The 27,998-nt window shown below is 52.4% G+C and overlaps 9 protein-coding genes across 9 annotated transcripts; 4 read left to right on the top strand and 5 right to left on the bottom strand.

The window, feature by feature from the left end:
- The first annotated feature begins 10 nt into the window (after nucleotides 1-10).
- Nucleotides 11-989, top strand: V8C40DRAFT_243633 (Mic19 family protein). The gene is made up of 3 exons (XM_083215486.1): nucleotides 11-122; nucleotides 213-270; nucleotides 347-989. Exons 1-3 carry the CDS (start codon nucleotides 79-81, stop codon nucleotides 725-727), a joined length of 483 nt encoding a protein of 160 aa, XP_083073479.1. The 5' UTR covers nucleotides 11-78; the 3' UTR covers nucleotides 728-989.
- V8C40DRAFT_243632 (tRNA methyltransferase TYW3) lies at nucleotides 975-2,215 on the bottom strand (the record flags this gene model as incomplete). Its single annotated transcript, XM_083215485.1, has 2 exons — nucleotides 1,552-2,215; nucleotides 975-1,478 (listed from the first exon to the last, which is right to left on the bottom strand). The coding sequence occupies exons 1-2, from the start codon at nucleotides 1,999-2,001 to the stop codon at nucleotides 978-980; spliced, it is 951 nt and encodes a 316-aa protein (XP_083073478.1). The 5' UTR covers nucleotides 2,002-2,215.
- A 73-nt stretch (nucleotides 2,216-2,288) lies between these two features.
- V8C40DRAFT_243630 (phosphoadenylyl-sulfate reductase (thioredoxin)) lies at nucleotides 2,289-3,646 on the bottom strand. Its single transcript, XM_083215484.1, has one exon. The coding sequence runs from the start codon at nucleotides 3,555-3,557 to the stop codon at nucleotides 2,652-2,654; it is 906 nt and encodes a 301-aa protein (XP_083073477.1). The 5' UTR covers nucleotides 3,558-3,646; the 3' UTR covers nucleotides 2,289-2,651.
- Nucleotides 3,647-4,894: 1,248 nt separating this feature from the next.
- V8C40DRAFT_287022 (uncharacterized protein) lies at nucleotides 4,895-6,137 on the bottom strand (the record flags this gene model as incomplete). Its single annotated transcript, XM_083222627.1, has 3 exons — nucleotides 4,895-5,209; nucleotides 5,293-5,518; nucleotides 5,619-6,137. 3 exons carry the CDS (start codon nucleotides 6,135-6,137, stop codon nucleotides 5,040-5,042), a joined length of 915 nt encoding a protein of 304 aa, XP_083073476.1. The 3' UTR covers nucleotides 4,895-5,039.
- Nucleotides 6,138-6,607: 470 nt separating this feature from the next.
- On the top strand, nucleotides 6,608-10,466 carry V8C40DRAFT_274581 (HAD-like domain-containing protein; the record flags this gene model as incomplete). The annotated part of the gene is made up of 4 exons (XM_083220619.1): nucleotides 6,608-7,897; nucleotides 8,767-8,900; nucleotides 9,034-9,112; nucleotides 9,192-10,466. 4 exons carry the CDS (start codon nucleotides 6,608-6,610, stop codon nucleotides 10,464-10,466), a joined length of 2,778 nt encoding a protein of 925 aa, XP_083073475.1.
- Nucleotides 10,467-10,668: 202 nt separating this feature from the next.
- On the bottom strand, nucleotides 10,669-11,780 carry V8C40DRAFT_243623 (uncharacterized protein). The gene is made up of 3 exons (XM_083215483.1): nucleotides 11,560-11,780; nucleotides 11,397-11,448; nucleotides 10,669-11,240 (listed from the first exon to the last, which is right to left on the bottom strand). The coding sequence occupies exons 1-3, from the start codon at nucleotides 11,671-11,673 to the stop codon at nucleotides 11,017-11,019; spliced, it is 390 nt and encodes a 129-aa protein (XP_083073474.1). The 5' UTR covers nucleotides 11,674-11,780; the 3' UTR covers nucleotides 10,669-11,016.
- Nucleotides 11,781-12,605: 825 nt separating this feature from the next.
- V8C40DRAFT_243620 (palmitoyltransferase ERF2) lies at nucleotides 12,606-15,905 on the top strand. The gene is made up of 2 exons (XM_083215482.1): nucleotides 12,606-14,499; nucleotides 14,576-15,905. Exons 1-2 carry the CDS (start codon nucleotides 13,243-13,245, stop codon nucleotides 15,356-15,358), a joined length of 2,040 nt encoding a protein of 679 aa, XP_083073473.1. The 5' UTR covers nucleotides 12,606-13,242; the 3' UTR covers nucleotides 15,359-15,905.
- Nucleotides 15,906-16,209: 304 nt separating this feature from the next.
- On the top strand, nucleotides 16,210-20,140 carry V8C40DRAFT_243617 (translation termination modulator NEW1). The gene is made up of 2 exons (XM_083215481.1): nucleotides 16,210-19,002; nucleotides 19,068-20,140. The coding sequence occupies exons 1-2, from the start codon at nucleotides 16,400-16,402 to the stop codon at nucleotides 19,780-19,782; spliced, it is 3,318 nt and encodes a 1,105-aa protein (XP_083073472.1). The 5' UTR covers nucleotides 16,210-16,399; the 3' UTR covers nucleotides 19,783-20,140.
- Nucleotides 20,141-20,565: 425 nt separating this feature from the next.
- Nucleotides 20,566-23,734, bottom strand: V8C40DRAFT_210711 (glycosyl transferase family group 2-domain-containing protein). The gene is made up of 2 exons (XM_083212107.1): nucleotides 20,947-23,734; nucleotides 20,566-20,883 (listed from the first exon to the last, which is right to left on the bottom strand). The coding sequence occupies exons 1-2, from the start codon at nucleotides 23,446-23,448 to the stop codon at nucleotides 20,695-20,697; spliced, it is 2,691 nt and encodes an 896-aa protein (XP_083073471.1). The 5' UTR covers nucleotides 23,449-23,734; the 3' UTR covers nucleotides 20,566-20,694.
- Between the last annotated feature and the right edge of the window lie 4,264 nt (nucleotides 23,735-27,998).

Raw genomic sequence — 27,998 nt, 5'->3', positions numbered from 1 at the left:
TGCCCGGAATTTTCGAAAAAGCGCCATCACGAGCTCAACCCGTCCTACAATTGTCGCATCGCCATTGAGCCCGTCGCCATGGGTGCCCAAGAGTCGAAGCCCCAGGCCTACGAATGGAAGGTGTATGTAATCATGTCAATTGAACATTTTAAAGCATTTCCTAGCCGCTCTTCATTCGCCAGCTAACGAGGTGAAATTTTATATCAAAACAGCTCAGGACCGCCAAGCGTCTCTCTGCCCGTCATGGAGTCGCTGCAAACTAGCCCCGAAGTACGCCCTCGATTCGATTCGATCTCCCTGTAGTTTTGTAATGTTCTTTCGAGACTGATTCCAGCGGTTCCCCCAGACGGATGCCTCCCGCGCCAAGCTAGTTGAGCAACATATCCAGGCCCGCGTTGCTGAAGAGCTCAAGAGGCTGCAGAAGCAAGAGTCCGACGCCCTCAAATTCGCACACGAGAAGATCTCAGAGGCTGCTTCTTCAATCACCGAGGACAAGGGCCCCAGCCGCTACACCGTCAGCAAGGAGATTGATGAGCTGCGCAACAAGCTCGAGCAGCGCAGGATTGTGCGAGAGTTGCCCGAGAGTGTGGAGACGGCACGAAACAATGTCATTCGGTGCTTGAGAGAGAACGACAGGAGACCTCTTGTTTGCTATGACGAAGTCGAGGCGTTCAAGGCGGAAGTGAAGAAGCTGGAGAAGGACTGGATCAACAAGGTCACGGCATAGAGCTTTTTTGAGCATATGAAAAAAAGAGACACCGCGAGATGGTAGAAAAGAAAAGAAAGAAGCAAAAGAAGAGAGAAATCAGCGGCTATATAGACTTACGATGACAAGCCAGTGCTTCCAACGCACTGACCGGATTCAAGGCGAGCGAGTTGGAATGGGTGTGTATACCTGTACACTATAGCAAGATGGCAGCGGTAAAAGCTGTATGCATGGGGCACAATGTATGAACAGGAAAAAAGAACTTATTGCGCTAAAAATGAGAATCCATTTGCAATTCAACGTCTATATCTTGTGATGGTGCATCAGCCTTCTCGGCCTGAAGGGCCGCTTTCCTTTTCAGGCCTTCCGCTCGCAACCTTTCGCGCCTGGCAGCAGCATCTTCCCATTCCTTGCCCTCAGGATTCAGTTTCTTCGAGATGCTTGACGACTTCGGTTCAAGTACGGCCTCCTTGAATGCTGACCGGAACCTTTCTATGCGTTTTGTGTTTTCCACGAACCGCTCGTTGGATATCTGAAGAAGCATCTTGAAATACCCGGCAGAGACTATCCGTCGGCGTTGGCCCTCTGAGTCCTGATAACCAACGAGGGACTCGATGCTTAGGCCCATAGAGCGGATGGCGACCATGGGCATAGTTTGCTCGTTGGACTGAGAAGTGATGTTGATGGCGCCAGATTCACGGAATCCGGCTTGTAAGGCACAACGCAGGAGAAGCTGAGCGTGACCAAGTGATGCCGTAAGAACATGGAGAATCTTTGAAGAAGTTTTCGGTTAGCCTTTGCCAAAGAAACCTTCTTCTTCATGAAAGCAAAAGACAATTGCTCACCATGGGCTCAAACTTGAAGTGTATGAGCCTTCTCTCACCACTTCCATCTGGAAGAGTCTCAATCACATCCTCCGAATCCGACAACCCTAAACTCTGCATCCAATCCAAATATGTCTCGTCTCCATCAGCCCGAGCATCATGAGAGACATACAACCACGTTCCTCCAGCCCCCTTTCCGCCTACTCTTGCAACTTGCTCACCCTCGCCATTCTCTCCATCCCCAGACTTGGTTTTTCTCCCCTCAAGAAAGACGCTTGCACGGCCAGCGCAGCTACTCGTCGTTACAAATCCCTCAGCAGTGTTGATTTCATCAATGAGATACCGGATCCCTGCATCGACGGAGCCTTTGGGTGATGCGTCAGAGTATTCGGTATCTGGAACGGCGAGCTGTTCAAGGATTTTTGACTTTTTCTCGCGGAATGGAGCTGACGGCTGAGTGAGAGCCTGCATCACGGAGGCGATATCTGAATAAGAAGATTAAAAACGAAAAAGAAGAAAAAATTGAATATGAACCGATCGCTCTATTAGAATGAAATGTCCGTTAACATTACCCTGGAGGTAGTTTGAAAATTGAGTCTGTTCTTGAAATGAGCATTGATAGTGCTCTATCAAACATTGGTGGCTAGTGTGGCAGATCGCTGTCAGACGCTTATCTACGGGGCGAGGCGCGGGGCACGCAGTGGCTCAAATAACCATATTCCAGAAACGAAGACAGCGCTGACTTCATGATGCCTCTTCTCTAACCTTCACCATTTCACAAAGAGACACGCCAAGGGTTGATGATGAATTACTTTTGTTTTATTTGCTCTCGCTATCTACTGCCACGGGCATGTGATGCCGCCTTTTTGTCAGAAACCTGCTCAGCCGGTGAATTCTCGGAAAGAGAATGATCAAGGAAAAAAGAAACAAATTAAGCCGAACGCCGCCCATGATATATCTATGGGGTCAAACCCCCATCCAATGCTGTTCCATCGAAGCAATTCCTCAAAGACTCCAATCGCCAATGCCATCAACGCTCATCATGTCATAACAAATCTATCCAGGTCCCCCAGCTTTGCGTGCAGAGAGCGCGCTTCAACCGAGAGATGCGACGCGTGCGCTCATGAAACAGGCGCAGTCTGGCCCTCCCGCTGAGCGACGAACTCGGAGTACTTGGACTTCTTGTTGTGGATGCCGCATTCGGTCTTGTTCTGGCCCTTCCAGCGGCCGGCACGCTCATCCTCTCCCTCGCCGACGGGGCTGGTCGAGTGCCAGTCGCCAACCGACTTGTAGCCCTGGTCAAGCAAGGCGTTGTAGGGGACATTGTTCTCCTTGATGTACTCGTTGACCTGGGCAAAGGTCCAAGCGGCCATGGGGTTGATCTTGATAATGTTTCGCTCCTCATCGAGCTCGATGATGGGGATGGAGCCACGGGCCGCACCCTGAGATCGTCGACGGCCGTTGAGCACGGCGGCAACCTTGAGCTCGTCGTATGCTCGCTGCAGGGGCTCAACCTTGACGATCCAGTCGTACATGTCGCCGGCAGTGTGGTAAAACTCCTCTCCATACGTCTCCTCAAGCTGCTGGGCAGTCTCCATGCCGTCGGGCTTGAAGATGTGAATGGGAACATTGGGATATCTTTCTCTGACCCGGTCGACGAGCTCATATGTCTCCTTGAAGTGATACAGAGTGTCAAGGAAGATGAGGTCGACAGTGCGAGACTCGGGGTTCTCCTTTTGGATCTTGGACAGCATGTCCATGGTGGCGAGACCCGTCAGGCCAAATGCCGTTGACTGGTAGAGGTTGGGGAACATGATTCTGCAGAAGCGGAGGATGTCCATGGGATGCATGTTCTCCATCTGCTGGTTGAGGTATTCGATGTGAGACTTGCTGAGGGAAATATCGGGCTTCTCTTCTCTCGGTGACGGAGAGTAGTCGGACTGGCCGGAGGCATAACCAGACTCGATGTCGTTGGTATCAATCTTATAAGACGACTGAACCGTCGACTGCTCCATGATGACGGACATGATGGCAAGAGAGAGAGTGTGTGTTATGGGTGGAAGATTGGTATGATCCCTCGGTTGGGCAACAGCAGAGGTGCTTGGGCTGTTGTGCCTGAGAAGAGAATTGTGCTTGCGAGTGCGAGATGATTCAGAAATTCAAGTGGCTGTCTTTCTTCGGGACTAGTTTCTTGAACAAAAAAGGTGTCACTGGTCAAAGAGGAATGTCCAGTCAAAGGATCTATGGGAGCAAAGAGAATGGAAGCTGAACTTTTATTATTACGGAGAAGCTTTGGGGGGCAGGCTCTCTGTATATGAGAGGAAGGCAATCTGGGGAATCTGTGGCCCTGTTTCTCGCCCGCCCTGACTAATTCTCCTGCCTGAAAAAAACCGAGCCCCAATGATTGCAAAGGCAGACCCCCGTCCAATTTGCCAGGCCTGGCGTCGGAACATCGCTCAGAGGGAGCAAAAATCGAGCCAAAATGCATTGAGCACGCGCCTTGGAAGCTCCTTGGGCGTCTGGCGTTGCGTCTAGGAGCGATCACGACATCGACGCCAAAGCTTCCGCGATGTCGAGCTAGCGGCTCTGATTGGCTGGAAGCGGGACCTCCAGGATTGAATTTCAGTAACATGGACTTTGCATCACAAGGGGCGAATCAGCAATCATTCGAGTATCTTCTACTTGAACAGGCTCCATTTTCGAAATACTGGGGCAGCGAAGGGTTTTCCGGGGCTTGTTGGCTTAGAAATGGAGTGGCTGCCGGAAGTGTATGGTAATCGCAAAGGAGGGAGTGAATGATCTCATCCCGTATGACGAATGCATCTGGAAGAATCGTCAATATGCGTCATGAAGAGCTCAGGAGAGGGTCAAAGAGCTTGGAAATCCGGGGTTGAAAGAGGTACCAGATTAACGTGTCGATTGGAGAAGTCTGGACAAGCTGCTGCAAGAAAATTGAAGCCATCTCGACTGGGCAGAACGTTCGTTTTGTGCGCCTCGGGCTGTCGGCGGCTTGACGGGAGTCGGGAGCCGAGCGCCGGTTGGCTGATATTTGCCATTTATTATGGGCCGGGTGTGGATCGCCGCGAGGGTCCGAACCGGCTCGTCGCTATGAGGATTATTGGAGGAGCTGAATATTGGCTGAATTGGGAAGGCTGTTTATTGCCTACTAGTGCTAGCGAGGTGTGCTTCGTCAGCCCGGATGATGGAGTGCTTTGCTGATGGCGACATCACAAGGGGGAGAGGAGAAGAGAGGAGAGGCATTGATTACACACGCCCGAGAGTCCGAGGTGAGTGCTTCTGCTGCAAGTAAGCCTCTCACCCTCTCACTCACTGGCTGGTTATTATGTGACGCAAGAAGAGTCGGAATAGAATGGGGTTGCCTCTCTCTTACTCTGGCTCCTCGACCAATGCTCGGCCTTACACTGCTACCACTACATACATACGATATTATTGTACACAACCAACCACTAGGCGGCTTATTCCATTGCGTGCAACAGTGTGCCACCTAATCATACACCATGAACACCGATTCGCAGATAATTCTCATCCTGCTCTATGCGCTCTCGGAGGGGCCCACTCCGCAGCTCCTCGACATCCCATGCTGACCAGATGAACCGGCCGTGCAAAAACGCTGCCTCGTCCGAAGCCGCCCAGATGGCAACAGAGGAGGGAAGGCTGACTAAATAGCAAGGATTGTTAGCCAACAAGGAAAGCCAGAACTGAAGGAAAAATCTTGTCTGAGAAGATGGACTGTATACGTACTGTCATCCCAGTCGAGAGTCCGTTCAGTCGCTCCCGCACTCTTGGCTCCAGGGCTCAATATGGCACCCGGATGAAAGCTGACAATCTGCATCTTGGAGATTGGTGTGTCTCGTGCAAGCTGCTGTAGCAAGAGCACTCCCGAATTCTTGGTCAATGCGTAAGCTTTGGTGTTTACTCCAGCCTCCCACTCGTGGATCGCAGATGTAGCCACATTGACGAGATATCTCTGCACCAAGCAACGTTGTTAGCACGCTGTTCTGCCAAGATCTATGATGGATGAACCATGGAAAAGTAGTATGGGATCAGAGGCTTGCCTTTTTATCCACGTTTTGCTTCCAAAAGCGTTCGCTGTAGTGATTAACTGAGCGAACATGGACAATGAACTGTTCCCAGGTGGATTCCCACCCCCTCACCCACAAGCTGCGCTCCAGCGAGCTGCCAGTCACAGCCGCATTCAGCACCAGCACATCGACAAGCACACCCTCGGACGCAAGGGCATCCCACAGGCTATCGATGTTCTCCGGGCTTCCAGGCGAGGCAGCCCTCCCCTCAAACTTTGTGTGCGAATCTGGACCCGCTTCTGCAGCGAGGCTCTTGGCAGCGGCCTGTTGCTTGGCTTCATCCCGGCCGACTATGATGACCCGGTGAGCCCCGGCGGCCGCAAAGGCAAGGCCGATTCCGTATCCGATACCCCCGCTACCGCCAGTGATGAGGACCGTCCGGCCGACTTGGGAGAGGGCGGGGCGGGAGGGAGAGATGGCCGGGTAGGAGGTTTTGTGCGTCTTCTCCGTGATGGAGATGACGCGGTATGGGATGTCGAATTCTTGCTTTTCAGCGGCTGCCATTTTGGATGAATTTCAAGGCTTATTTTCGATTGAAGTCTTTTCAAAGAATTTAAATTGAGAAGATTTACTTCGGTATGTTGCCCAATGCTCCATGGTTAGCTTTCTCTTTCAACGCCCTATATATACACTCTTTTGATCTTTAATTTGTCAACTACAACTACGCAATCACAGCACAGCTTACATCATGTATACAGAATCAAGAGATATCGTTCTTTGAACTTTCCTTCACGCACCTGCATAGTTTCTTCCATACAATACTGTGCTTCTTTGTTCCATGGCCGGTTCTGAGTCCCGCCTCCGACGGGGGGCCGTGAGCGGAATTCCGCATTTTTGTGGGGCCGTGTCGGAGACGAGCTGAACCGTGTCTACAAGCCCCCCGAGCTCTCGAAGCTTGCCTTGCTTCTCCTCCCTCACTTCCGCACTCGCTCCCTTTTTCGTTGTTCCGCAGATCTCCCATATTACCGCTCGCCATGATCTCGTCCCGTAGAAAATCGTGTGCCGCATGTGTGGCTGGCAAGCGGAGATGCGACCTGGACCTGCCGATGTGTGGTCGCTGCCGCAGGGCGAGGAAGGACTGCGTCTATCCCTGGATGGCAATTGGAAGCGCGGAACAACTGGGACTGAACTCGCCGACGGCGAGTATGAGAGCGGATGCGAGTATAACGCAGGATCTGAGCCACATCTGGCAATCTGGTGGTGGAAGCAACAGCAGCAGCAGCGGGAGCAGCAGCAGTGGGAGCAGTCATGGCGGTGCATACTTGTCTCCGGACCCTTCGTCAGCGGTACCCCCACCGCTGGTGCCTTGTTTGCTGTCCTCATTAGACCAATACGTGTCTCAGGACCAGGACCAGCCCGTCTTGTCATTGGGCCGGTATTCGGGGCCGATAGAGCCCACCCCCTTTGGCCGGGAGTTCTCCACCCCCGAGTTCTTTTACTTTGACAATGCCAACACTGCTGTGACGACTGGCCAGATATTCCAGTCGCGGACAGAGTGGGCGGCTAGCCGGTTTGCGATCCAGCCGCAAATCCTGGCCATGACGGGCCAGAACTGCTTCATCCACCACACGCAGGTGTCGGCATCGGAGGTGCTGCAGGAGGCCCTCGCCGCAAGCGCGTTGCACTGCATGAGAAACACGGCCAATGCAGCGCTCGTGCGAGGCGAGATTGCCAAGCGAGTCGCCCGTCTCATTGGCTCCATCCGTCATGCGATTACTTCCGCGTCCGAAATCGCCGTCGGAGCTGAGCTCGACCTGCTGCCGGTGCTGCAGGCCTTTGTCGTCTACCAGTGCATTCGCTTCTTCGCGAGGGACGACTTCGAAGAGCGAATGCGTGCGGAGCGAGATGAGGCCATTGTGCAGGCGCTCCTGTCGGCCTTGTACCCGCGGCTTCGGTCGTTCTCCAAGACCATGGACAGCTGGGCATCCTGGATATACTACGAAAGCATGCGGCGCACCATCCTCACCGCTGAGATACTCTCCGGCACGTATACTTTCCTGAAGCAAGGCTGGGACCAGGCCGAGGCGCGCACGCTGCAGCTCAAGTTTACGGCCCAGGTTGCGCTCTGGGAGGCCAAGACGGCGGTAGAGTGGGAGGCCATGTGGGAGCGGGGGCCGAGGCTGCAGGTGACGATTCGGACGTTCATCCCAGATACTCAGGACGCACTGCCGGAGGATATGGATGATTTAGGGATGGTTATTTGGGGGTTTCATCATGGACTTGACGAGATGGAGAATTGGATGGGCAAGAGGAGGCCTGTGATGGTGAGATGGGGGCTGCGGTCTGAAGACTGAGATGTGATGAGACTTGGGAAAGATGAGAGGTGAGAGATGATGGATTTGTCTCTTTTGGTTATATATTTCTTTGTTTGTTGTTTCTTTTTCACTCACACTTCTTTGTGGATATGATCGGATTTTCTGGATGCGTGTGGAAAGCGTATTGAGCATAAAGAAGGGGAGTTGTTGAAAGTCTGACAGTCGGTGGGAGTTGATGAATGATTTACACGACAACTCAACTTATTACTAGTTATAGATACCTTGGCAACTATTTCCTTATACATTGCAATTAAATTCACGATGGGGAATCTATCTTAATCGAGTTATAGGTAGGGGATTTATATATGTACCGACTAATACATCTATATGGCAGGCATCTGGCTGGCCATGATGGTCTTCTTGGAGTTTTGCTATCTATTGCAAATGACTAAGCGTGGTTTAACCTTTTGGTGTGCACGTGGGACTGACAGGCGCGGGGCAACAGCTACTGCACAGTGACGAATGATCTTCACTGGAGGCGTTGAAGTTTTTCTCTCTTTATGTCTCATTTGCATTGAGTTTCTATTTTGATGATTGACTTGTTTGTAAATTCAGTGTAATGCAATTCAATAAAATATAAATATTCATCATTGGTCGCTTATCAAAGCTTCTTGACAGTGTAAAGTAAAGATTAAGTCTCACTCCAGGTTAAGTAAAAGCAGTCCATAATAGGTACAACACAGTATAATCGCAGCCCCTCCTCCAGAAATCTGCCCGCATCCATCACCAGCCATTCATTTTCTCCGTCCAGCTACTCTTTTTTATGCGCAAATCACACCATAACTTGGAGCCCAGTCCACTTTGCTCTGCTCTGCTAGTGCGACCCCGGAGCAATCTCTCCACCCCCCGTCAAAGAAATCAAAAGCGGCAAAAGCGGCGGGCAGGCTGAACTTGAACTCCTCCTCGATCTTGTGCGAGGCTGCCAAACCGACGAAACTCTGGGGAGGCTGTTGTTTTGCGGCTTTCCACGTCCTCGACCTCGCCCTCGTCCAACCAGCTCTCCGGCTTTCGCTGCGGCTTGCTTCTGCCCGCCATCCAACATCTGCTCAAATAACTAAACGGCGCAAAAACGATCATCATGGCAGACACGGCAAAGACGTCGTCGCAACGCCCGCAGCTCACCAGCAGCATGCGGAGCAGCTCGTACCTCAGCGACCACCAGCAGTATCGCCCGCCGCAGCACCGCATCCCCGAGGCCCATCACGGCATCGACACCGTCGTCGAGGACTCGTCGCCGTCCAAGTCACCCAAGCTGCCCTTCAATGGCGTGCCGTCGCCCGAGCACCCGCCCATCATCGTCGACAGCGGCGTCTCGCACAGCTACTCGCATCCCAACTGCGCGCCGCCTGCTGGCCGCCGCTCGGACAGACTCATCGCCACGCTGTTCTACAAGGGATCCGACCGCAATGCGCCGCCCAGGAGCTCTTCGGGGGGTCTCAGCAGGTCGCGATCCCCCGCCAAGTCCGGGCTGGCCGACAGCACCGAGTCTCTGCCCCCCAACATGGCGCCGACGACCAGCATGGAAGAGTTTCCTCTTGAGCCTCCCACGCAGGAGTCGGAGCAGCTTGACCACCTCTACGGCTCCTACGTCTCGCCGCTGTGCATCACGTCCTTCCTTCACCTCATGTCGACGTTCCCTCTGCCTGATGGCGCCGAGGAGCCGCACTCGTCGCATCGCTGTCTGGACAACCAAGAGGCCCCTCGGGTCGTTGAACTGACGCTGACGCCCGCTCCGTCGCCCAGCTACCTCAGCCTGGACGACCTGCGGAAACACGAGCTGATTTACAGATTTGAGCAGGAGTGGAATGTTGACGTGGCTCTGCAGAGGGATGTCCTGTGGAGGAAGCACCCTAGACTGGTTGTCTTTGACATGGACAGCACCCTCATCACACAAGAGGTCATTGATTTGCTGGCTGAGACCATCAAGGACCCGCCGGATCTTGCTGAGCGTGTGGCTGGAATTACGCACCGCGCCATGATGGGCGAGCTCAACTTTGAGTCATCGTTCCGCGAGAGAGTCGCGCTTCTCAAGGGCCTGCCGGCAACCCTCTTTGAGGATCTTCGACCCGTCCTCGACGTCACCACTGGCGTGCGGGATCTGATCAAGGCGCTGAAACGCCTCGGTGTCAAGACGGCCGTTCTCTCCGGAGGCTTTTTGCCGCTGACGGGATGGTTGGCCAAGGAGCTCGGCATCGACCATGCCCACGCCAACGAAGTGGTCATCGAAGACGGCAAGCTCACGGGCGAAGTCAAGGGCATCATTGTCGGAAAGGAGCGCAAGCGTGATCTCCTCGTTGAAATTGCGCAAAAGGAGGGCATCGATTTGTCCCAGGTCATTGCCGTTGGAGACGGTGCCAACGACCTCCTGATGATGGAAAAGGCTGGCCTGGGTGTGGCGTGGAATGCGAAGCCGACGGTGCAGATGGAGGCGGGAGCGCGATTGAACGGACAGAGCATGCTGGACTTGCTCTACCTGTTTGGATTCACGGGTGAGGAGGTAGATATACTGATTTCTTAGCCATGGGTTGGTGTTTTGTAGGAGTGAGGTATAAGGGAGGGTGTTTGGATCTGATAGGGAAGAAATCAGAACACTGGCGTCAGAAGGGCTAGAAATTTATGAGGGGTTGCCTGTTTGACAGGCTTTTTATGATAGGAAATATTCTCTCAATGATTGAGAAAGGGCTGCAATGATAGGGGCCATGATGTATTTTGGTTTGACGCTTCCATTTACTTTGAGTGATGTTGATTTGGTAAACACGACGAAATAACAGCAGCTCTCTAAAACCCCTGACTATAGTTTGCGGGAAGCTTTTGAAAAACATTCAATTGCTTAATGTAGGTCATGGCCTCTTCCACATGTTCACTTTCGAAGGTGTATGCAAAAATAATCTTCATTTTTTCTTCTCCTTCTTTTCCTGTCTCATCATCGTTTTGTTTTTAAAACCATGACACATTCCCCACCACCACCCATATGTCTACACAGGCGAACACGCCTCATTTAAATACAAGAATGCCCGCTTCTACCATTTCCATCATTGCTCACAGTTTCCATGTGCGCATTCCACCATTTAAGGGTATCCCTCCTTGCCCCACTTGTTGAACTTGTCGTGGTACTCCTTGGGAGCAGTGACGTTGGGGATGATGACAACGTTGAGGGCGCTGGGAGCATCACGGGGAGCAGCGTTGGGGTCACCACCGGGGTGGTACTGGTACTTGCCCTTGCCCTCGCCTTCCCAGGCCATGCTGGCGACGTTGACGGGAGACTCAGAGGTGGCTTTGGTGGGAGATCGGCCTGGAAGGGGAACGTTAGTATATATTTAGCGACTCTCCATGTGGTACTTGGTGCAACAGCCGCTGCTGTAAAGAAACAGAGACAGGGCCAATGTCGAGGATGGCCAAGTTGCGTTGCATCATGTCAAGCAAGGAGTTGCATATCTGGGTCGCATACCGAAGTAGAAGCCGGCACCGCCCAGAGCGGCAACCATAACTCCACCGAGGATCTATAAACACCCCAAAACAAAACCATTAGCCATCGAGAACCTTCAAGGGAGCGGCGCGGGAAACGACGGAGCTGCGAGAAGAAGAGCTTCGCCTTTTCCAATATGACGCACATAAATCTCGGGGTTGCGCTTGGACTCGGACTGGAGCTCCGCCTTGGAGGCGCTGTCCACGGTCATGCGACGGACAGTCGTGGAGAAGAAGCGGCGGGTGATCATGGAGGCCATTTTGACGGGACGAATTGGCGGCAGGTTTGGTTGATAGGAGGTTGTTTCTTTGGAGTAGTCGAGAAATGGGCCAAAAGCTTGCTTGGAATAGTGGTGCTAAAGCTGGGGTCGTATGATGATTTCAACCCGAGATTCCGAGGCTGCCATTGGCCAATGCCGAAGGTGGGATGGTGCACGTGAGAAGTCACATGGTCTGGCCGAGCTTGGTTGCAATGGCTTAGCTTAGGTAATCATGAGCTCACTGGTGTTGCAGCCGGGCATGAAAAAATGCAGCGTGTTGGGCATTGATCGCCGTCACATCACAGCGCGCTAGGCGGACTGATGGCTGCTGGGCAATTTCCACAGGCCAATGACGAGCGTGGCGGGAATTGTGCATGTGAATGCTTGAAAGCTACTGAATACTGTGCCTGGGAATTGGGATACGAAGGCATTTCTCAGAGTTTGTCAGCAGCTAGGTACCTCACTCGTCTCCCTTGTCTCGTATGTACAGTGTAAGACGGCATATACCTTGTTTTTGGCTACACGTGAAGCTCAACTGTGAGCTGCACTTCATCTCATGCAAGCCCCAGCTTCTCGACGTCCGGGCTGCAGGTCACTCACTTCAAGCACTGGTGGTGTGCTCCGTGCGTGACGGCATGTACCCGTTGCATTCCGCCCAGGTACCGACTACGCCGGCTAGACTCGAACCAGCCCTGTAATTTCCCCCCTCTGCACCATCTACAGAGCTAACCTGTAGGTACTCAATACGACACGCTCGGACAGCCGCTACCGCTGCCGGCCTCAACCTCCAAATTGCGCAGAGACAAACGCACCAATGGCCAGCCCCTTTTGCCCTGCCAGGGAAAAAGGAGGGTCTGGGCGCATGCCTGCAGCCTCGTTAACAGGCGTCGAAAAGTGGACGAACGGCAGAGAGACTCGCGACTGAGGAAAAAGGAATTCGCATGTTTAACTCGCTGCTTCTCTCTCTCTCTTTTCTTTCCTCCGCTTTTGCCGGAGCGGGCGTCCTTCCGGCCTGTCCATCAACCCTCCGAACTGCCTTTGTCACCATTTTTTCTTTTCTTTTCCCATCTTGAAGCATCCCCGCTTCCGACGCTCCCTCTAACCGATTGTACCTAGCTTTTTCGATTCGTTTACGCTCTCTCTCCCTTGTCTTTTTTTAAACACAGCCTTTCATTTTACGCTCCTTTGATTGATACGCCCATTTGGAATCTCGCGATCCGACCCTCGACTCGACGACTTGTTGCGCGACACTTCTTACAAAGCGGCCACCCGAATTACCATTTTCTCACACAGCCATTTTCCCATCGCGCGGAACCACCCATCTTATTTCGTCCCCCCTGCGTGTTTCCGGCAGCCGCAAATTTGTCAAACCTCGAGTCGATCTGTCATACGCTGTTCGCCACGGTCTTCTTTTTTCGCAGTGTGATTTTGGCGGAACACTCGGATCTCGTGCTCTCTGAACGGGCCTTGGGAAAAAAAAAAAAACTACAGGAAAAAAAAAGAACAGGTTGAGAGAACGGGCTATGTTATAGCACAACTCAGGGAATTTGCACATACGGAACCATCACGATGGCGTCCCACGACGAGCCCGTTTCGCCGACTGGCAATGTCCCGACTTTCTCACCTCCCGCATCTTCGACTCCAGATGGACATCGCCCTGGGAGCGTTGTATCCTCCCACATGACCGACATCGCCAGCGAGGATGAGGCCGACGGCAACGCATCAACTTCGGCACCCAAGACGCATCAAACAAGAGAATCGGGATCGGTGATTCGACCAGAGACGGCCATGACCGCGGCTTCGTCCAAAATATGGGGAGGCGCCAGGAAGAACTTGGGCGTCGGCAAGAGAGGAAGCGGCACCAGCACAACCAGTTCCGCGCTGGGAACGTCGCCGAGCCTGACATCCCGCAGCCACGTTCAAGGGCTCACGTCAAACGCCTTTTTCCACCCCATGAGCTCGCAAAAGCTGCAGGCCCAGAGAGCCGGAGCCGCACGACCTCTCGCGACGACCCAGCCACCACCAGCTGCGCCCCAGCCACAGTTTGGGGACCTGCCCGACAACGCAACGGATATCGATGGCAGTGTGATTCACGACTTTGCACCTTCACCAGTGGCCCAGCATGGCCCGCCGCAGTTCCAGCACGTCATGTATAGCGAAGAGCAGAGGCACCTGCCCTCCCGCGGCACCGACTTTACCGAGCACGACACATTCGATCAGGCAACGGAAGCCACCAGTCCTACCGGTCACTATGCTGGAGGGAGCATGTCCGAGAGCGTTCGACCGCTACGCAAGGCTTCGGTTCCGGAGAAGGCCCACCCGCATCTTGACCTGAGCGGAACCACGAGCCTGAGAGATTTGAGGAATTTCCCCAGCCCGATGCTCAAAACCCCCCGGTCGTTTGGGTCAACTTTCCTCCCCGGGATGAGTGACCGTGATCAGGCCCAGAGTGCTGAGAATCGAAATGCGGCTGGCGTGGAAAAGCTTGCCTCCACTGCGTCATCACCACGACTAAACCCCATTGATTCCCAACTACGACCCAAGACCGAGAGCACCGCAGTACAGCACAAATACAGCAAGGAGCGCAATTATGAGTACTTTGAGGGCAATACCATGTTCTTCTTCGGAGGCCGATGGCAAAACACTAGGCAGCGGCCTATCAACGTTGCTACTGGCGTCTTCATCGTTATCCCTTGCGTTCTGTTCTTCGTCTTCGAGGCCCCGTGGCTTTGGCACAACATCTCTCCCGCCATTCCCATCATCTTTGCATACCTTGCCTACCTTTGCTTCTCCTCTTTCCTCCATGCTTCCATTTCGGACCCCGGAGTAAGTAGTACCTTTTGGCTTTGGTCCTTTCTCCCACGACGCAGCAAGACGTGCCCAGCATGCTAACTGATACCAGATCCTTCCCCGAAATCTTCACCAGTTCCCTCCTCTTGGGCCGCATGAAGATCCCCTTCGTGTCGACCCTCCCACAAATGACTGGACACTGATAAAGTCAGCGGAGCCGACGGCAGCCGCCATGGAGTTCCCCGTCAAGCACTGCCGGACGTGCAACATCTGGCGACCACCCCGTGCTCACCACTGCCGTCTATGTGACAACTGCGTCGAGACGCACGACCACCACTGCGTGTGGCTCAACAATTGCGTTGGCAAACGCAACTACCGATATTTCTTCATCTTTGTCTCATCTGCCACCATCCTCTCCCTCTACTTGATCGGCGCAAGTCTTGCACAGCTCATTGTTTACATGAACCAAAAAAACATTTCCTTTGCCAAATCCATCGACCACTTCCGCGTTTCTCTGGCCTTGGTTATCCTGGGAGTCGTTTGCTTTCTCTACCCCGCCGCGCTCATGGGATATCACATCTTCTTGATGGCCCGTGGCGAAACGACGAGAGAATTCATGAACTCTCACAAGTTCACCAAGAGCGAACGATACCGTCCGTTTGACCAAGCAAGCTTCTGGAGGAACATCTTGGCCGTTCTCTGCCGCCCCCGTACGCCCTCTTATTACCAGTTCAAGAAACGCTATGAGAACGGCGATCAACGACTTGGTCTTCACCGGGACCAACGCCCAGTGCTTGATTCTCGAGGCCTCGAGATGGACGCTGTCAAGCCACCTTCCCAAGGTGGCTTCCAAGGCCCTGTAACCCTTCGGGGTTCAAGCCAGGGTGAACCGTGATGTTAATGACCTCAGTATATCGCGTGCTTTAAATTTCTTGACATTTTTACTTTTGCCTTTTCTTCTTTTTTATTTTTCACAACCATCAATGATGATGCCTTTTCTTTGATTCATTCACACTCGAATATCTCACGAAGGAAACACATACGGTTAGAATGAACATACATGGAGCAGTGTACGATTCTTGCAACGTGTTGGAAGTGTATGTGTTTCTAATTATACCCCTTGTGGGTGGTACATCTACCTATTTCTGTACTTTCACTTTGATGTTTCTTCTTTTCTTCATCCAATCTTCTTTTTTTATCATTTCTTTTTCTTGATTGGAGAGGCGTGGTGGCGTCACAGCGATGGGCAAACGAAGTGTAGACTCGGATCATGAACTAAAGTTAAAGCATGCTGGACTTTGCGGAGAACGAAAGGATTGTCTAGACAGGAAGCAAGTTTTTTTCTATTCTATTTTTTGCATTGACCTTGATATGACTGGCATTCTTCTCTTGACTACTATTTTGCACATGTATATCAAATCAGATCTGAGAGTGAAATGTTATGTAAATGTGTCCACTATGCCTTGTCCACTGTGATTTTGACATTTGCCAGCAGCATCCCAAGAAACGAATGAGCCTTTTAACAGTATGTCCCTCGATTTGTAAAGGTATCCCGGCCCGTCCACAGATGATGCTCGCCGTGACCCACGTGGAGCTGCAAATGGCGATAACGTCAGCCGCACATGCTTAGCGGCAGTTGCATTTCCAACCCGGCTAGTGAGATAAGGGGCTGATAAGAGAAATTTTTCGAATCGCAGCGCCTTGCTGATGGGCCAGCACCAGACCCTTTTCAGCTTCTTGTCTTATCCCCGTATTCTTTCTTTTTTCCTTCGACCAACATCGCCTTTTTCTCTCTTTTGCCTCCCCAGACTTTGCTAGAGAACAGCCCTTCTTGCGTCCTGCGGCTGAGACCTTTTTGCTCTGGGGAATCTCCTTGTTTTGACTTTTGTTTCTCCCCCTTTAATTCTCACAGGCAGGACGCTCCAAAACCTCAACAATGCCTCACCCGGTTTCGCCGCCACTCGTGGTGTCGAAAGAAGCCCCTCCCCCGCCATCGCAGGAGGATATCGCGGCCTTCATCAACACCATCTTCAACGCCCAGACGTCCGCTGCGTCCATCGATGCCTGCTATGCTCTTTGCGATGTCCTCCTCAACTCGGTCGGATCTGCCGGCCTGACCACATACGGCATCCTCACCGAGGTCAAGAAGGCGGCTGCTGATAAGAAGAGCGGGCTCCGCCGAGAGAGCAGCCAGAACCTGTTGGGCGCCATCTTCGAGCGGTTCCCTCCGCGCGAGGCCCTGAGCGAGGTTGTGCTCCTGATCCAGGATCCCAGCACTGTCACCGTTGCCCTGGATGCTCTGTCGGATAAGGGCTCTGTTGTCCGCGAGGCTGCCCAATATGGTCTTGATGCGCTGTTCGCCAACCTCAGTGCTGAGGCCCTAGTTGTTGGACTGCTGCCCGTCTTGACCCAGTATCTCTCTAAGAAGACGGGCAAGTGGCAGGGCACCGTGGGAGCCTACCTGTTGCTGCAGAAGATGGCCGACAAGTCGCAGATGGTTGTGGGCTCTACCAAGGAGGAGGCCGCTGACAAGGATGTGCTCCGCGAGGCCATGGGAGCCAAGCTCGCTGGCTTGATTCCCCTCGTTGAGGGTGGCATGCACGACTTGAAGACCGAGGTGGAGAAGCAGGCTGTCAAGACGATGAACTCTCTTACGACTCTTCTGTCCAACGACGATGTTACCCCTCGGATTCCCCTGCTCGTCGACACTATGCAGCATCCTTCTCCCCAGACTCTCCAAAAGGCCATCCACGCTCTGTCAATGACTACATTCGTGGCTGTTGTCACATCCCCTGTGCTGGCGCTGTTGACGCCTTTCCTCGAGAGATCTCTCAACACTCCCACCACCTCGCAGGAGGTTCTCAGACAGACCGTCGTCATTGTTGAGAACTTGACCAAGCTTGTCCATGATCCTATCGAGGCCAGAGCCTTCCTTCCCAAGCTGCTACCTGGTGTCAAGGGTGTCTGCGACCGTGCCTCTCTCCCTGAGGTTCGAGAGCTCGCCGAAAGAGCTCTCGCAACCATGCAAAAGGCCATGGGTAATGACAAGGACATTATTGCCAAAACCACCGTCGAAGACGTTGCCAAGGTCCTCGATGCAGAGGTGCAGAAGCACAACGCACTCGTGCTGCAGGCCGATATATACCAGCTTGCCAGGACCTACATCTCTGAGCAGGTTGCCACTGATGTCAACTACCGCCATATTGCCCGAATCTCTACCAGGATTGCGCCTTACCTCAAGAGCCTGTTGCAAAGCCCTGACGCTCCTCAGCAGGTGGCTGATGCCGTCCAGCAATTTTATTTGGAAGAGGACCAGCGCCGATACGGTGTCCCTGAGAAGGAAGACGACGGCGAGATCGAGATTGTCAACGCCGACTTCTCCCTTGCTTACGGTGGTATGCTGCTGCTTTCTCACACCAACCTGCGACTTCTCAAGGGTCACAGATATGGCCTCTGTGGTCGCAACGGTGCCGGCAAGTCCACTCTCATGAAGGCTATCGCTGGTGGCAAGTTGGAGGGTTTCCCTCCCCAGGACGTCCTGCGTACCTACTATGTCGAGCACAACCAGGGCGAGGACGCCGACATCAGCATTCTTGAGTTCGTCTCCAAGGATCCTGAGATTGGCCCCCAGGGAACTGCGCACATTTCCGAGGTTTTGGAGGAGTTTGGTTTCACCTCCGGACCCGAGGGCCGTCAATCCCAAAAGGTCGGCTCTCTCTCTGGTGGTTGGAAGATGAAGCTCGCCCTGGCCCGAGCCATGTTGAAGGGTGCCGATGTCCTCCTGTTGGACGAACCTACTAACCACTTGGATGTTACCAACATTGCTTGGCTGGAGAACTACCTCAAGTCACACCCTGACATCACCAGTTTGATTGTGTCTCACGACTCTGGCTTCTTGGACAACGTCACTACTGACATTTACCACTATGAGCCCAACAAGAAGCTTGCATGCTACAAGGGTAACCTTGCGGCATTCGTCCAGCTTCGCCCCGAGGCCAAGAGCTATTACACTCTGTCGGCGTCCAACGTCCAGTTCAAGTTCCCCCCTCCTGGTATTCTCACTGGTATCAAGTCTCAGACCCGTGCCATCATTCGCATGAGCAACGTCTCTTACACCTACCCCAAGGCTACCAAACCATCGCTTTCAGACGTTTCTTGCTCTCTTTCGCTCTCCTCGCGTGTCGCTATTATTGGACCTAACGGTGCTGGCAAGTCTACCTTGATCAAGCTGCTCACCGGCGAGACCATTCCCACTGTTGGCAAGGTTGAGAAGCACCCCAACCTGCGTATCGGCTACATCAAGCAGCATGCTCTGGAGCACGTCGAGATGCACTTGGAGAAGACTCCCAACCAGTATCTCCAGTGGCGATACCAGCATGGTGATGACCGTGAGGTCCACATGAAGCAGACCCGTGCCTTGTCCGACCAGGATCGTGAACAGATGGACAAGTGGGTCGATCTCCAGGATGGCAAGCCTGCTAAGCAAATTGAGTCGCTTGTTGGTCGTCAAAAGTACAAGAAGACGTTCCAATATGAAGTGTAAGTGACAGTTCAAGAATGTCAAGCTCACATATAGATTCGTTAAGGCTAACTCTTTCATCTAGTAAATGGCGTGCCACTCTTCCCAAGTACAACACCATGATTTCTCGTGAGACTCTGCTTGAGCTGGGCTTCGATAAGCTTGTTCAAGAGTTTGACGATCACGAGGCGTCTCGTGAGGGTCTCGGATACCGTGAGCTCCAGCCATCTGTCATCTCCAAGCACTTTGAAGATCTTGGCCTGGACCCCGAGATCGCCAACCACAACGAAATTGGTTCGTTGTCTGGTGGTCAGAAGGTCAAGGTCGTCATTGCCGGTGCCATGTGGAACAACCCGCATTTGTTGGTTCTTGACGAGCCTACTAACTTCTTGGACCGAGACTCTCTTGGAGGTTTGGCTGTTGCTATCCGAGAGTTCAAGGGAGGTGTCATCCTCATTTCCCACAACGAAGAGTTCGTCGGCGCTCTCTGCTCTGAGCAGTGGCTCGTCAATGACGGACGTGTCGCCCAGCGCGGCAACGCTGCCGTTGATCTCGGCCGTTTCGAGGACAGCCGTCCTGGAAGCGGCGTTACGAGCACTGCGGCCAGCTCCGTGGTCAGCAGCGCCGTCAACTCTGGCGTCGAGGATAACGGCGAGCTCAAGTTCAAGGCTCGCAAGAAGAAGAAGATGACCAAGAAGGAGCTCAAGGATCGGGAAGTTCGTCGTCGTCTGCGACACATTGAGTGGCTTAACAGCCCCAAGGGAACTCCTCACCCTCCTGACACTGATGACGAAGAATAAATATGACGGGCACTTTAAATGAAGCCACACGCTCGAGATGAGAAAAGTTTTGCTTTCTTTTTTCTTTTGAAGTTTATTATTTAGAGAGACGCAGATTGCCAGCTTTTATGGGTTTGGGTTTTGAAAGTTTTGGCATGAATCTATGTGTTATAGCGTCTGGTAGAGCTGTGGAACAAAAACGACTTGGATAGATGGACGAGGTGATGGAAGGGTCTGGTGCATGACTTTTGAGATGAAGAGGCATAGAGGCGTTTATGGGTTACATAGATGGATTTTCTTTCTTTCTTTTCATTCATCTTGTCTTTTGGGAATTTTTTTCTTATGAATCGTATAGACTGTTGTGAAGCTCTAATAGAACAACATTTCTAATTTTCTCAGATCCCAGATCCTAGATCATAATTCATCCACAAGAGTATCGGGAAAAGTGACAGCGATTTCGAAAAGGACAATCTCGTATTATCCTATTACTACCTTATCCTATAACTAGCCCAAGCTAAGCTATCCACCACCTGTAATTTTTCCCCAACTATCGTTCCCGTAACCGTCATGTCCCATTGTAAATCCCTCCCTCCCAAATACCCAAAAAGTCGTAAATAATATCCCATCCCAAGCCCTTCGTAACAGTTTAGCCTCCAAACCTCGCAGTATTAACATTTAAGAATCTAACATTATGACTTGTGACCAAGATCATACGTGAAAAAACAAGGGAATAAAAAGCAAAAGCAAAAAATGTAAAACAACTCGATCCGTTTCTTTTCATGGAGAATTGATAGAATGGGAAAAATAGAGTGGGATTAAAGCTTGTGCTTGGCCACTGAGTGGGGGACAATGCCTCCCGTCTATAAATTTGGTGTATAGTCTTATGTTTTTTTCTTGTTTTTTCTCCTGTGGTATGAGTTTCAACATGTCCATTTACCATGAGAAGGTCATGAGGGCAGGGTTCAAGGCCAGCGGCAGAAGGAAGTGACTGGCGGCGACGGTGGCCATGGGCAGGATGGCGACAAAGTCCTTGATCTGCCAGTCATAAGGGACAAATGGCGCCTGAGCGAGAAGGATCATGCCAATAATAAAGATCAGTGAGAAGATCATGGAGAATTTGAACTGTGAAATGGAATGTTAGTAAATTTTATACACCGAAGTTGTATTTAAAGGAGGAAAACTAACCTTCTTCAAGACCTTGGGAACCTCAATAAAGAAGTTTGAAAACTCGGCTTCCTTGGCAGTAGCACCCCATGTCATGTTAATCTCAAACATGTGAGCCAACAGAGCCTGGCTGACGTGCAATGACAGACCACCGAGGAAAATGGCCAACATGAGAGTCCACATGAAGTTCTCAAACAGGGCGTACAGCAGACCACGCTCACCAACACGGTAGCGCATGACAGCAAGGGCAATGTTACCGAGGCCGTTGAACACAATAATGATGGAGAACCAGACCTGCCACGAGTCGATGTAGTACTTATCCAAGTAGCCGTTGTACCAGCCCATGACGAAGTAGTTGACCACAGTCAAGATCCAGGCAGCTCCAATGGCATAGTAGGTACCAATATAGGAGATGACGGTAATCTTGGACGTAAAACGAATGTTGGAAAACAAGAAACGGCGGAACAGAGGCGTAAAGGGACCGCGCCAGAGCCAGGTTCGAATGGGGTGGAACAGCAGCTCGTTGCAACCATAGGCGTACTTTTCCCATCGGGCAAGCTCGTCGTAGACGGTCAAAGACACACCTTCCTTGAAGCCTTCACCGGCCCAAGCAGCCAGGCGAATGATGTAGCCGTTGACCTGCAGACGAAGCGACATGTCGAAATCTTCCGAGACGTGGCTTTCCGACCAGAACTTGTCGTATCCATCTTCGTCCTGGTAGGCAACCTGCTGGATGGCAGACCAACGAAGGATGGCATTGTGGCCGACAAAGGGAGCAACGTCACCGTTGGACACAGTGTATCGGATGGCCGAGTAGATGAGGTTGGTGAAGAAAGTGATACCGTTCTCGAAGTAAGTGTGGACAACCTGCATGACACCAGAGGAAAACTGCATGATACCAACATCAGGAGACTGTTCCATCTCAGAAACGGCATCGAGCAAGCAATCAGCGGGAACACGAGTATCAGAGTCAATCAGCAGAATGTAGTCTCCCATGCGGATGTTACCATCAGCCCAGGCACGGCCATCAGCTTCGAGGACTTCCTTAAGAGCCTCCTCGTATGCCAAAGCCTCGTCATTTTGGCTCCATTCGGGGGGACGTTCAATTGCCTGAAGCTTCTCCTCAACCTTGCAGGAAATCATGAGCGCAAAGTTCATGTTGGAGGCCTTCTTGAACTTGCCCTTGCGGGTAAAGCCATTCTCTCCGTGTTTCGGGCGAGCAACCCAGCCGATGCTGTTGTCGGCGTAGAATTCAATACGAGCCAGACGATCCTCTTCCGAGATGAGCTGCAAACCGTCGTCATTGATGAACATGTTTGCGGAGCCACCTTGAAGTTCATATGTGGACATGGCCTGCTTGATGGACTTGACGGTTGGCATAATGACACCCTGCAGACCTTCTTTGTAGACGGGGCACTGAATAGTGACGTGGGGGAGAATGGCCGACTGCAGACGCGGCGGAGGTCGGGCAGAGTAAAACTTGGAGTTGATGGTGAGTTGGCGAATGGGGCCGAAGATCTGAGCCAAACAACCGACAATTACTTGAGCAAAGAAGAGGGTGAAGAAGATTTGAACCGGAGCCAGGGCAACGAGTGCAAGACGAATATAGGTGCTGTCGACAGAAACCTCAATGGCCAGCTGCCTCCAGGCAGCACCAAGGGAAACGGTAACCAGGACCAGAGTTAGAGACACGAGGACCGTGTTCTGGAGATGAATAGGTCGCTTTTCGGGCTTAATCTCACCGCTCTCTTCATCAATTTCAACTTCGGCGACAGGCTGCGCTCTCTTCTCATCTTCGCCTTCTTCATCGGGGTTACCGGCCTTCCAGACCAGCTCCATGAGCTCAGATTCAATGGCCTTGGCACGTGCAACCAGATGAAGAGCGTCGTCATCCCAAACAATCAGCAGGCCTTCAGAGGCGACGAAGGCAGCAAACTGGTATTTACGAGCACGCGGCAAATCATCAATCGTGGGGAGAATTTGGACGCGCAGGCCGTTCATGAGGGGCACATCGACGGCGTCAGGAGACCATTGCAAGAAAGTCTTGATAACACGGGAATTGACCGTCATGGCACATTGAACATTGAGAGCAGCGCATGCCAATGCAAAGGGAGAGCTGGCCAATTGAGGAGGGCAGGCCATGTAGTGACCTCGAGCCTTGCGGAGCAAAACTCCCTCAATCTCTCCGGATCCATCGCTGACCCAGAGCTGAGAACACTGCTGCTGGTACAGGTAGTTGACCATGACCTCGTGCTTGATATCATCGAGGAACATGGAGCTCTGCATTGACGGCGTAGACCTGCCAGAGCTAGACTGTGGCCGGGAGTGGAATCTGGGGGTGGGAGGCTGGAGATCCATGTCGTTGCCAGAAACTGATGAAGGGGGCTTTTCTGAGATTACCGACTGCCTAGTTTCTTGCTGTAATCGAGGAGGAGCAACCGGTTTGGCTGGAGGCGCCGGCGGTGCAGCAGTTTCCTGCTCAGCCTTTTTGGTGCTGGCCTTGAAATAGCTCGTGATACCCATCTTGACTGGTATGAAATGAAGATGCTGTGAATGTGACGTATTCAAGCTCGAGTTCCCCAGGCAATGGGCCTATCCAAGTCCCAAGCCCTCTCAAGGGGGTTTTGAAGAGTCAGGTAGGAAACCCTATCAAATCTGTCCTCGTGTAGATGTAAAACTTCTGGTAATGATGCCCACCTCTCGATACAGCAGCGTCGTGTAAGTGATTGTGGTTGACAAAACTGGTAGCGTGGAGTTTTGATATTATAAAGAAACAAGTTATGCTACTGCAACATGGAGAGCAATCCCCCAGGCAACAAGGTCAAACTCCTCAAGTAACGAACGGTGTTGAGAAGAGCGACTATAAGTGAGTGTGGTGTGGACCAAAAACGAAGGCAATGCCCGAACACCTTGTCCACTTATGCAATATTGGCCGAGGACGCAACGTCTGCGGTCTTGATGAGCGAGGGGAGGGAAGGGCAGAGAGAGGAGATGATAAAGAGGTGCGACAGCGCAAAGAAGTATGAGTTTGGAGAGAGGGTGGGGGAGTGAAGCAAGGCCGCTGGCGACGATGTAATCGCGGATGATGGACTAGGGATGAGATCAGGCCAGGGCATGTGGCAGTCTAAGAAAATTGGTGGGCTGGACTCTCAAAGCATCCCGATCGGTGGCTCCCGCTCGATCTCTCGGTCTGGTGGGCATGGTGGGCAAAATCAACACCCTCAACCGCTGGAGCTGAGAACAAGAAAGAAGAGAGACGACAGAGTTTGATCAAGGGAGCAAGGGGGAGGGGGTGTGGTTTGGGAATGCAAGGTTGCAAGCGCAACAAGCTGCAGCTCTTATGCGCCAAGGTGCTGCAGAGGGAGTGGGCATGGCATGTTGAGCAACAAGAGCGAGCTGATGGGAATTGGCATCCGTTTGGACGCCACTCCAGGCCGCAGGACACTCGTAGCAGTCGGAACGATATGATAGCGAAGAGGACGGGCCAAGATGCCGGCGAGTAAACGAAGCCCTGGCGTGAGTTGATGCCCAATATTCGGCAACGAAGCAGGACGGCTGGTCAGAGCGAGGTACAAGCAGATAGACAACAGATTGAGCCCTCGCTGCAGAGACACCAGGTTCCAATACGGAGCAGATGATCCTAGACCGATGCTACAGCCCCTCGTGGTTAACAATGAGTGGGTTGTTGCGAGAAACATTTCCTCATGGGTCCCGGACCACCGTCCACGTTTTTCTCGGGTCGAGGGCTTCGCACAAAGTACCACTCAGTGCAAGTAGCACATACTCGTACCCTTGCTCAGTAATCTGAACAATATCCAAGAGTCCGTCATGACAGACATTGCTGGCCCAGTCTTCCCCCTGGCCTAACCGTGAACTTTGACCGGACCCTGATGCCTGTAGGTGCTTCTTGGCGGCCTGTAAATGGCAGTTCGTTTATGCCCTTTGCTCCCGCACGAGCCCAAGTACAGTTTGTTGTGAATGCCCGCAGCCGCTGGTGCTGACCATTGGGAATAGTCTTTTTCCCTTGTTCCAGGACAAAGCTTCTCTGGCTGTTTACCTCGGCCACAGCCTTTGGCCCATGACCCAAACAACCGCCGGCATGGTCACAATAGCTGTGGATTCGTACAGTCAAAAGCAGCTGTCACGAAGACCAAGCCGGTAATACGGACATTCTTCTCCCCGCTTAGCGCCCCCAAGGGCCTTGGCTGACTCCATAGAGTTGGAACCAGCTTATTTGTGCCTGTCCTGTGCCTGAGCCTGTTCCTGGGATAGCGCTTGGAGCGGGCGACTGCAAACTCAATGGCTTGCCACTGCCAATGGCGACAACACGTCCTCGCAGCCCTGGGACGGGAGATAGTCTGAGTGGAGTTGATTGCTTTGACTTCGTTTTTCCAGAGATGGATTCAGTCCGTGCCCGCTCTCTGGGTTCCTCGGCGAATCGCCCGCTCGATGCCCGGGGTGCAAATTTACGTTCAAGTGGAAGCGCAAAAAGTCCAGGGGGGGCGTGAGATTTGGCAGAATGGCAGAAAAAGAAACTTGAACCTTTGAAAAGCTGGTGGTCTTTGTGGGAACCCTAGCGAGCGACTTGTGGGCCCTCGTTTTTCTGCCAGCCAAAACTACCCTTAAAGCGGCGAGGAGTGCGGAACAGTATCTCCAAGCTACTGTGGCAGCGTCCTTCTAGCGCCAGATAGCTGCATCTTGCACTCGCCTGAATGCCATCATCATCGACCAAAGGCTGTGGCTGACACAATCCGCGGCACCCGGCTCGGAACATTAGGGCCAGACAAGTCTCCCGGCACTCGTGGCTCCGTCTTATCGGCCAGGCAGATGGCGCGAGAGAGCGTATCGCATCGAATCTGTGAGACTCCGGCAAGATTGCAAACTCTACATGTACCTAATGCATGATGCCAGCAGCAGACTACGAAGAGGGCCGGTCAGCCAGGCATGAGAGAAAAAATGCAATCCGTCGATAGCTCCATGGCGTCAAGGCCACCAGAGATAACAGAGTCGAGTTCCTGATGCCCGATTGGATCGCTCCCAGCTGCACGCCAGATTCAGGACAACCACACACGCACGGCCAGCGCCACCGCAGCAGCGCATCCAAAAAGCAAAGATGGCCAGCCCGTCCCCTCGAAGCTCCGGACCCCTTGCACAGAGTCGAGAACGTACGAGTACGGTACGGTGCTCCCTCGTACAGTAGTGCTACGCCGGCCCATTCCGTGGGATTTGGCTACGAGGCTTGGGAGTAAAAAGCAAAGTCCGGCCCTGCAGAAGTAAGGGTTGCTAGTGAAGAGACGATGGCTGCTTGGACGGCTCGAGTCCCTCCTTTGACTTAAACGAGGCCTATCGTGAGTGCCACAGGCACCGTATCCGCAGTCCTTGTGGTGGGTGGCGAGTGCGCCGGCCTGCAAATCAGAGGCTGTAAACGGACCTGAGCGCTGCGTTGTTGCGCATAATGACACGGAACATGCACTTGGTCCATGCACTAGAAGCTATTTTTGGGCAGCTCTCCATCGCGGCTTCGTATTTCCACTTTTGGGTGGGTAAATTCTCCGTTCTGTTTGCATAGTTGCACCTGGGCATTGACATGGTCTCAACTTACAGCGCAACTCCTTCGTTGCCCTTCCCACACAACACGTACCCGAGCTCAGTACCGTCCGTCCGGAACGGTAGTATTTGCAGATTTTTACCGACCAGGCTGATTGATATTTGTCAAAGCCTGCAAATCATTTCTCAAACCTATGTGCACGTGGCCGTTGGTTGAGCCCCCAAGGGAGGCAGCTGAACGCCGTTGTGAGAGCAGCCAACTCTGCCAGTTCAATAAACTAGCTGCTGCTACCCTATTTTTCTTGGTAGTTCGAATGTAACTCCTACCTAAGGTGGTAATATTGAAGCTGCATGTATACAGACTGCACGTGTATAGGGCAATAATCGGGCCCAATCCAATGCGTAGTAATTCCATCAAGGACCGCCTTCTCACCATCACGACTTACAATATCCAGAGCGCTAAATGCTGTATACTTTGCTTCTCCTGCAATAAGGGTCTTGGCTGACGCCTCCTTGGAACGTCTGGTTGCTTTGGATGCTTCCATGCCGCTGCCATGCGCCGTCTAAACGCCACGACAATCTCCCTTTCATGAGCCAAGAAAGCCACACTTCAAATGTTGTTATAATAGGCTTTACCAGCCGCCCCCTTACTTGTCACGGCGCAAACACTTACTCATCACGGAATAACCAGGCCAGCACCTGATACGGAAACCCGTGGCTGAGCTGTAAACGCTTCCTCAGAGGCTAACTGAGCGGCTCATCCCCATGGCATTCAGCTTCATATACTTGCTCATCAAGTACACCCCCCGTAGCCGCCGTAGCCATTATTCTCCCTACGTATCCGTGCAACCATCCTGGACTTCTCCGAGAAATTGGGGGATCACAGCCATCGGATAGCCACGTCAACACATCACTCATGTACTCGTACTCTTAGACCACACAACCCTTGGCCAGACATCATATGCCTGTACTTGTACTACCACTCACCAACAGCAAAAGGACATGGTTGCAATTAAACGCCATTGTAACCGACGAGTACCTTCAGCCCAACCACACCATGGCATTCTCTCCGTTGTGGCTGCGTTTATTGAATTCGCTAAGCAAATCACATAATCGCCAACTCCGTCCTCATGCAAGCCCCTAAGCCAATATGCTGGATATGTAATAGCATAGACATGCCCGTAGACTTGTTCGTGTTGTCCATACCGCATCCAGCTCCCAGTTAGGAAACCTCCTTGACAAAAAGATCCTTACACATTGAAACGTGTTCATGCATCGCCGCACATTACATCAATATATTGCTGCAGCACCGGTAATTCCGGGCCCAAGAGAACAAACTACTTGTAAGATACATGCACATACATGACTGGAAGTACAATGCAATTATTAGAACGAAAACGACATTAGTATCCGAGAAGTATTGAAGTCTTTGCGGCTGAAGACGAGAAAGAAGAACAACAAGAATGAGTCGAATGGGGTAGAAATCCTACCACAACCATTCGGAAGATATCCTCAACACACACGCC

Source organism: Trichoderma camerunense, assembly GCF_050948025.1.
Source record: "Trichoderma camerunense strain CBS 138272 chromosome Unknown V8C40scaffold_8, whole genome shotgun sequence".
Taxonomy (NCBI): domain Eukaryota; kingdom Fungi; phylum Ascomycota; class Sordariomycetes; order Hypocreales; family Hypocreaceae; genus Trichoderma; species Trichoderma camerunense.
The sequence above is the reverse complement of the archived record's forward strand: the minus strand, read 5'-3'. Positions and strand labels throughout refer to the sequence as shown.